Source organism: Crocuta crocuta, unplaced genomic scaffold, assembly GCF_008692635.1.
Source record: "Crocuta crocuta isolate KB4526 unplaced genomic scaffold, BGI_CrCroc_1.0 scaffold248, whole genome shotgun sequence".
In the NCBI taxonomy this organism is placed as follows: Eukaryota; Metazoa; Chordata; class Mammalia; order Carnivora; family Hyaenidae; genus Crocuta; species Crocuta crocuta.
The window spans coordinates 1,280,164-1,289,507 of record NW_027532409.1 but is presented as its reverse complement, the minus strand read 5'-3'; the positions used below and the strand labels follow the sequence as shown (position 1 = coordinate 1,289,507).

The window sequence follows — 9,344 nt, the reverse complement described above, 5'->3', positions numbered from 1 at the left end:
CTTTTTTGGTGTTTTTTTGTTGTCTTTAGGTTTTTTTTTTTTTTTTTTTTTTTTTTGAAGAAGACTCTGTAGTCCAAGATCATGAGTAGAAGCCCCTTAGCTTCAATGTGGCTGTGTTCTATCATCTCTGTGAGAGGTTATCACATGCCCCATGGCATCAGATATGACCAGCTGCCGGGAGAGTAGGTGAGGTGATGGGTCTGGGGGGCAAGCAAAGCATGCTCTGGGGACTCCAAGGGGTCTCCTTAGGCCAGTGTCCCTCAAGTCTGAGAGCATGTTATAGTTACCTGGAGAGCTCAGAAAATAGAGATCTCTGGATCCCACCTCTAGGAATTCTAATTTAATTAGTATGAAGGACAGCCTAGGCATTGGTGTTTTTAAAACTTCCTTAGGTAATTCTAATGTGTGGCCAAGACTGAAAACCTCCAGACCTCTTACTTGTATTGCAGGTGAGGTTAATTAGCTTTCGGTCTCCTTGAGTTCCTAGGAATCCAAGGCCCCTGGTCAACCATGGTTGCCCGGACTTGAGATGTAACTATGGCGGTAGTCGTTCCAGAAAGGGGTCTTGGCCTGGACAATTAGTTTCTACTTAGGTTCACAAAATATGTGGGACGTAAGCATTGTTTGGATCACTCTGACCAACCCCTTTTCCTCATAAATATGGAAATGGAGACCCAGAGAAGGAGAATGACCTGCCCAAGGTCACCCAGATACTTAATTAAAGAGATAGGACTTGAATCCAGGCATTTTCCTTATTAATTATTAATTCAGGATGATTCATATATGACTTCAAGTCATTAAACTTAAAATATATATTGAGAGAGTCAAGTTTACATGCCAAAGAGCATGAGCTGATTTTATGTCTGTACAGGAGAGAATGTGTGTGGGCTTGTCTGGGCTCTGGGCCCGGTCTCCTGGCTTGAGCAATTCCATCTTTTCCTTCAATTACTGTCCCACCGCCTACCTGCCGCTGGTCTCCCTGCTCTGATCGATTCCAGTTAGTTACATCGAGAATGTGAATTCAACTTTAAAAAATGCTGCTCCCTTCTATGGCTCTGCATGGCCCCTAGAATAGAATCCAAACTCCTTACCCTGGAAAATCTCCCCTTGCTTCCCCACCCTGGCCCACTCCTATTGACAGCTACAGCCCCATCTCCCTCTGTGCTCTGTGTGCCGAAGTTTGTGGACCAAACTGCTTCTGGTTGTCTTAATTCAACCAGCTATGCACACCTCCTTGCCATAGACTGTTCTAGTCCCTCTGCCCAGAACACCCTTCCCTGCTTTCATTTGATGAGTCTTATTTCTCAAGCTTTGGTTTAGGCTTTATGTGTTCAAGAAAGCCAATGGCCATCCATCCCCAGGCTAGGTTTAATGCACACCACCTCTAAGGGTTCCCACAGCACTCCACTGTGATGTTTTCCCAAGATACTGAAGTGATCAGTTCATATACCTGTGTCTATGAAGCGGCTCTAAGTTCTCCCAGAAGGCAAGGGCTCCCTCTCCTCTCAGTTCCCAGAGCCTAGTACAACGTCTGAGCTATGGCGAGCACTCAAACATCTTTGAGTTGACCTTCCACAAGGCTCGTCCTTCGTTATCATCTCTGTTAATGCTCACTTGCGTCATGACCTCGAATAGTCTTGTGGCTTTAATATCACTTCTATGACAATAACTGCCAAAGTTTCTTCCTCAGCTCAGGCTTCTTCCCCAAATTCCAGACTCATATCTCCAACTACCTACTTTCCATCTTCACTCACGTGTCTAATGGACATCTCAAACTCAGTTCAAAACTGAACTCCCAATTGTTCCATTGACCCCAAGGCTGCTCTCCCTGCAGCTTCCCCATCGCTGTTAGTGGCAACTCCATCCTCCCCGTGGTTCAGGTAATAGCCCTGGAGTCACCCTTGATTCTTCTCTTTCTCTTTCACACGCCACGCTAATGTGTTAGGAAACCCTGGCTGTTCTATCTGTAAGACAGGTTCAGAATCCAACCATTTCTCACCACCTCCACTGCCACACCCCGGTGGGGTCACCACTGTCTCTTGCCTGGGTTACTTCCATGGCCTCTTAACTGGTGACCCTGCTTTTACTCTTGCCTTCCTAGGTCTTTTCTCCACACAGCAGCTAGAATGGGCATTTCAAAATAATGTCAGATAGTTATGTGTCTTCTCGAACCTCTGCAGTGGCTTTCCATTTCATTCAGAGTAAAAGGCAAAGTCCTTAGAATGGCAATATGAGGCACTACATGGTCAGATTCCCCCCTTATTTCTCCAATGTCATCTTTTATTACTTCTTGTTCACTCTACTCATGTCACCTTTGGCCTCCATGTCCTCCCTTGATCTGGAACTTTCTTCCTCTAGATTTTTTCTACCATATCTCTGCTCAAAATTATCTTTTAATTAAGGACTACCTCTCTACCCTATTTGATGTTGGAACCCATTTGCCTTATGTCCCTGGAATATACTATCTCCCTTCCTTGCTCTATCCTTTCTTTTTCCATGGCACTTGTGCAAGTGTGTACCATCCAAAGACTGTATTTTACAATATCTCCTATTCTGCAATCTCTTGTAGAATCCTGCAACTGCCTCTCCATCTATCAAGAGATGGAGTTTAATCCCCTTTCCCTAGAATACAGGCAGTTATTACTTGCTTAAAACCAACACAGCGAGGTAGTAGTGATGCTGTGTGACGCCTGAGTCTAGGTCACAAAGGATGATGTACTTTCTACTGTTAGCTAAGAGGCTCACCTTTGGAGCTATGTGAGAAAGCCCAGGGCACCTGAAGAGGCCGTGTGTAGGTGTTCCAGCTGACAATCCTAGCTGAGACCCCAGTGGACAGCCTGCAGCAATCACTAGATAGGAAGGTGAAGACACTTTCATGATTTCAGCCCCAGCCTTAGAGGCTTCCACATCAACGTTTCACACATCAAGGAGCAGACGCAGATGTGTGAAATGTCCACATTTCTGACCCACAGAATCCACGGGCACCATAATTGGTTGTTTCATATCATTTAGAGTTGGGATAGTGTCTACCACAGCAAATAGTATGCTTCACTGTTTCACATTCTATATTATTTACTAACATATTAAGTGAATTGTTGTAAAATGACTTGTGTTTTTTTTGTCTGAATTCTCTGAATTAGAATTTAGAGATTTATATTTTCTCTGAATTATAATTCTTTTTGTTTTATAGTTACACTATTCGCAAGCCATTTCCTGTTATTTGTGAGCATCAAGAATGGTGAAACTAGCCTTCATCTTCTATCAATATGCATTTGTAAGACCTTCCTCTGTCCTCTTGTTGAAAACCTAGAGAGTATTACTGAAGTGTCAAAGATACACACACTTCATTTGCTCCAACATTAGCCCAGGACTAGAGTGAAGAGCGGTAAATGTCTTCTCCAAGGCTTTCAATAAAATAACTTGTTTTTATGTCTGCAATTGATTTCTTGTTTCTCCTGAGAGAACACAAGTTTCATGAGGGAAAGAATTTTTGTCCAATTTGTTCAGTTCTGTATCCCAAATATCTAGAACACTGCCTGGGAATGGTAAATACTTGGTGAATATTTATTGAACAGATTTATAAGTGACTGTACAGCTGCACAGATTTTTGGAAGACACAGTTTTGCTATATAGCTGAGAGTCCCTTCTATGTCAACTTGTCAAACACACACATTTGCATGAAGAAAACTGAGCAGGAGTGACAGGCAAGAAAGAGCACATAACATGTTGGTTTGAGAGTAGGATTGGAGGCTCAGGATGCACATATGGCTACAACAGGGCATGGTGTTCAAGCAAACCTGTGATGCCAGGCCTGTTATGTAGATTCCAGGCATCACGGGAACTCTGATGATCAAAGCCATATCCACCGCATGTCTAGGGAAGGGGACTGGCAGATTATGGAAAGGTTCCCATTAAGTAATGCTGCTTCCCACTTAACCTCCAGCTAATCAGAAAATATGTTAACTGGAAGCTAAACATTCCAGTTAACTGATTAATATAATTTGAACTAACTGCAGGCAGGACTAGTCCAGTTAGTGATATTTCCATGTGGGGTCTAAATGATGGAGCAACATGTATTGTTTTCTCTCTCATTATAAAAGCATATCATTTCCACGCCAGAAAGTTTGGGAAATGCAAAAAGGCACAAAAATAAATTTAAAGAAAGATCAACCCAAATCGTACCATGCAGGGATGTGCTTTCCAAAAAGATATTATCCTGGAAGGAAATGCACTAGTCAAATATATTTGTATTTTTGTTTTCAAATTTTAGACCTCGGGTTTTTAGAAGAGTGTTTCTCAGTCTTTGACTATTTGTTCCTCTTTCTGATAAAGAAAGACCTTTCTCCCTTAATGCTTGGAACCTTAAATGAAATAGTATGACTAATGACTTATAAACCATCATGGCACTGAATATGCCTTTACCAACAGCACACCCTCTCCTGACGTTTATCCACCAAACAGATGTACAGAGGTGTGTATAAGCACATACCCGTGTACCCCCTCCAGACTGTCAGGGACTGGGAGCATTCAGCAACCCCCCTAGGAAGTAAGGCCCAGGGATGGGAGGTGAGGAGACCATCTCCTTCAACTATTACCCTGATTTCCTTCCCAAATCTGTGGAACAAGGATATGAAAAAATGCTATTTTACTGGGACCATATATGAAATTAAGCGCAAGTTCTCCTGAGCTGGTAATTACTCACATTCACGGACATAAACGTTTTTGTTCTCGTAAATGTGTCAAACATGCCCCTTGCCATCGTGCTTTATACTCTCATAAAGTTTTAGGACCAGACAGGCCCTTAGAAATCACCTTATCCAAACTCTCCATTCAACTAATAAAGAATTTAAAACCCAGGTAGCAAAATGATATGCTAATATCACACAGCTCATTGTATTGGAATCTGGCTGTCTGGTCTCTGNACCCAGTTTAGCACAATTTCATGAGCTCACATAGCTTCTGAGATACTGCTTTGTAAGCTCTTTCTCAGAATACAGTCTGAGAGATAAACTTAGTCTGCATTATCAAGAATTCCAAATATGTAGAGTCTGAGTCAATGCATTTGCACTGCACACAGTGTAACCAAACCTAGCATATTTGGGGCACATGGTGCATGTGGAAAAAAAAACAGCACGAAAACTAGTATACATAACTCAGAGCCTGGCACACAGTAGATGCTCGAAAGATATTTTGGGAAGGAAGGAGGAGAGGGAGAGAGAGAGGAAAGGAAAAGTAAAGAAAGAAATGCTTGCTTGCTTTCAAAGCTGGCTGTACCAGGAGGCTTGCAAAATTCTTTCTGGGGACTGAGGTGGTGCTCTTCAGTTCAGGAAAACATCTTAATGATTTTTTTCTCCTGCTTTATTTTCCTCTTTGTAAAAGGTGAGGCCTGATGGGCAAGGTCTGAAGCAAAAGGAGGGGGACAGAAAAAGCTGAATTGTTTTGCATAAACAAATGAGCGTGGGGGAAGTGTGGGAATTCTTTCCCTGGCTTCTGGGAAAAAGAAAAAAAAAAAAAAGAAAAATTGTGAGGACACCCCAAAGAACTTTTGGGACAGAGTGGACAGAGACCTGTCGGGAGATGGGAACCTTGGGAGTGCTTTTATTCAGACACTTCCTGTACTTGGCTGTGGTCCTTCTGTTACTCCCCAAACCTCAGTGACAGCCACTACTCACAAGTCCTTTGCACTGGAGATGCCCTGGGAAGGGAGGGAAGGGATGTTCAAAGTCGGGGTGAGGAGAAGGTACAAAGAGAGAGAAGCAGATACCAGAGGTGACTGTGACTCGGTGGGTGGGTGTTGAGAACACAGCTGAAGCAAGATAACGGGGCCAGAGGGGACTACAAGCAAGCAGAAGTCATAGACAGGAGAGACTGGCTGGCTTTTCCTTCCTTCCTTCCTTCCTCTTTTTTTTTTTTTTTTTTTTTTTTTTTTTTACAACCAGTGGGAAGGGACTTGAGCCATTCTATCTTCCTTTTGAAGGAAGGCAGGAATCCAACTGATTCAGTAGGTCTGGGTGGGGACTGAGATGGTACCTTTCCAACATGCTCCGAAGTGATGCTGTTGCTGCTGGTCTGGGGACCATCCTCTGAGTAGTAAGGATTTAGCACCCACGAGCCTCTGCACTCATCAGCAAGTTTCTCCACAGGCTGGTCTCTTACCTCATATTCCTCCTTGAACCCGTAGCCCTGGCCTCTCTTCATCTGGGTGATGTGCTGCAGCAGGTCAGCCACCCTGATGGCGGGCTGGAACTGGTCCCGGGGATAGCTCATCTCCACGGGGTCGCAGGCCCGGTAGGGGTGAGTCTGGATCGTGAGGGTGGGCTGGGACAGCTCCCCACGGCTGCCATCTGCATCGAAGAGAAGGAGGCAAAGCACACATCACCTATAGGAGTTTTGTCCTCTGTCCTCCCCACCACCCCCAGGGCAGGGGGAGCTAACTCAGGACTCAAGTGATCAGGAAGCGGCAGGAAGAATAGAGACACACTGCTTCCCTTGCAAGGCTGTGGTGGTAGATTTAAAAATTAAAACCACAAACAAACCAATGAACACAATCATCCTGGGTTTGTTTCTATTTCAAGGGTGTTTATCGATGGAGCAGAGACAAAGTTCCATGTTGGCTGTCATCTTCTGCCTGTCTCAGTCCTTCCTCCAGGCTTGACACGGTGGTCTTGGCCAAGTAGGGCCAATCCCAGAGCCAGTGAGAAGCCAGAGAGCGATTTAGGAAATAGGATGCCTGGAAATCATCTCTGGTGCCTGCCTGCTGTTGAGGAGAGCCCCAGGTCTTTGGAGATCAGAGTCATGTGTTTGCTCCAGCTCCATTCGCCTATATCCCTGGGAGGAACTGAAGCCAGTCTTGGACCTCTGGCAGAGAGCAGGGACCCTGGCCCTCTCAGCTGCTCTCTCCAGCTTTGGGCTCTGCAACAGTGGTCAGCTTCTGCCTATCTAGTTTCCCCGTCACTTCACACTCTTGATCCAGGAGTGTCGCTGAACCTACCGAGCAGGTAAGGAAGCCTGAACCTCTTCCTTCAGTGCCGCCGGCTACTTCTCCCAGGACTGGCTTCTATGCCCCATCTCCCTCATCAACTCTCTCCTTGATATAAGATCTGTACTCTCCTTGATAATAATCTTTATACCCACTGAGTCACACTAACTGCCCTCTGCTTGCTTGGCCACCCTGGAAACTGATGTGTGCCCAAGGGAGATTTGAATCCCTCTGCTCCCCTCAGACCAGGACAACCACATGCCTCCATACTGACTCCCTGCCAAGCATACACTGTTATCTTTCAAGGCCAGTTCACAACCATCCAGTCTTGGTTTCCTCAACCTCCTCCCAAAGATAGGGACTGTCTATGCCCCAGACCCTCCAGTTGTGACACATACGAGATCAGAACTGCCACAGTTGATATGCCTCATCCTGGTATTTTCAGGCACCTTAAGGTACCCACACAGACCCCAGTAAGCCTATGCCACAGTCACTCCCAGGGAGGCTTTATTTTAGGCTTGTGTGTCGCTCATGTCATAACAATCCCTCAGACATTGATTCTGTATGTGGAAGTGAAATTTCCTATGTGACAGCAAGAGCTAAACTGTTTGTAGTAAGGAAAGGATTGCCAACAGCAAAATCTAGAGTGTACAGGCTTATGTACAAGAAGAAGGGTCTAGGTGAGATGTTAGCACAGCTTTCTGGACAGTACAGAAGAAAAATTCTGCTTCCTTTTCATCCTGGGACTGTAGCTAACATGTAGCACATCTTCAAAGGCATTGTTTGTTTGCATATTTATCTATTTATTTATTTATTTATTTAATGTTTATTCATTTTTGAGAGAGAGACAGAGCGTGAGTAGGGGAGGGGCAGAGAGAGAGGGAGACACAGAACTGGAAGCAGGCTCCAGGCTCTGATCTGTCAGCACAGAGCCTGATGTCGGGCTCTAACTCACAGAATCGGAGACCATGACCCGAGCTGAAGTCAGACGCTTAACTGACTGAGCCACCCAGGTGCCCCTTCACTGGCATTGTTTAAGTGGAGAGCTTTGCAAACGTGGGGGCTGCTCCCACTCTCCAGCACACCCTTGTGATCAGGAGGCTGATTTACTGAGAACTTGCTTTGAACATGCCAGGGACTGTGGTAGCACTGGCAGTGCACACAACGTAGACTACACCCTCAAGGTCTGGTAGTCGAGTATGGCAGACAGATGAGAGGAGCCACCTGATGCACAAGACAGAAGCCAGAGAAGGGAAGCACATTCAGGGAAGAGCAAGGAGGCTGAGAAGGAGTGAAGAAGGTGGGTGGGCACGTGATGGGGGCCGAGCTCGCGGAGATGGTGTGATGCAGGTCAGGAAGGCTGTGACTGTGAGAATCTCCAAGCCAGAGGGAAGCTGTTGAAGGGGCTTAAGAATTTCTCTCTTTAAGGACATACTACTTTCTGCAGTTGCCCCAGCTGTCATAGACATGAGGCACACTTCCAGCGAGTATCACTCCTGTGAGACTATGGTGGGGCTGGGGATGGAGAAGAGGCATTACTGTTTGCTTCTCCAGATGCTGCACCTCACGATGCCTAGGGGGGCATGAGCCGGAGCCAGTGCCCGGAGCCCTGTGTCTCCCACCTCAACTGACAGCACACACGGGGGCAGACAGATATCTTCAGAGATCCATGGTCTTTCAAAAGACCTGGGACATGAACTGCCTGGAAGACGGACTCCCTGGCAGAGATAGGCTTCTTAGGAATGGGCACCTGGCACATTTTGTTCCCCAAATGTTCCCGAAACCAATGTGGATATTTCCCCCTAAACACAGTGCTTGACAGACTGTAAACTTGGTGTCAGCAAAACCAACACTGAAATGGAAAGTAAATGCATTTGAAATTTAACAACTTTGTATTGCTGTAACATTTGTAATAATGTCAACGCTGGTGCTAACGATGCTGTGAAGGCTCCGAACCAAGGGGCTTTCAAGGTTTATTAATTCAACTAGTTGGACTCCCCTCTCCAATGTATCTTACCTCACCTATTCCCTTATTAACCTCCGATAATGCAGAAGTGATGCCTTTTATCACAGCCCATTTCACCAGACGCACTATACTTAATTTTCCATCATTAGGTTTAATGAAAACCCAATTTCACAACTCACTTCTCTCAGGAACCTACAAGTAATGCTACGTTTTTATCAGCCCCAATTAAAAAGCGTTATGATGTTCCTATTCGAGAGGGAGCCTTAAAACTAACGTGCGATTCCGCGGCTAATTCAACAAGGGCGCTGAAATTCGCATGCTGCTTATAAAATGTAACTCAAACCAGCTGGCCCAGGGAGAGACTGCTGCTCATTTTTCTCCTCACCAGACCCTTGATTT

At 45.4% G+C, this 9,344-nt stretch overlaps 1 protein-coding gene and 1 long non-coding RNA gene across 2 annotated transcripts in view; one reads left to right on the top strand and one right to left on the bottom strand.

Annotated features, from left to right (window-relative positions):
- Nucleotides 1–9,344, bottom strand: part of PTPRT (protein tyrosine phosphatase receptor type T) — a 703,891-nt gene that overhangs the window by 81,850 nt on the left and 612,697 nt on the right. The window contains exon 16 of the mRNA XM_077778839.1: nt 6,157–6,344. Coding sequence (XP_077634965.1) covers nt 6,157–6,344 — 188 coding nt within the window. The remainder of the gene's footprint in view (nt 1–6,156; nt 6,345–9,344) is intronic.
- On the top strand, nt 2,772–3,438 carry LOC144243705 (uncharacterized). Its single transcript, XR_013338741.1, has 2 exons — nt 2,772–2,861; nt 3,191–3,438. It is a non-coding gene; the product is annotated as an uncharacterized LOC144243705 (long non-coding RNA).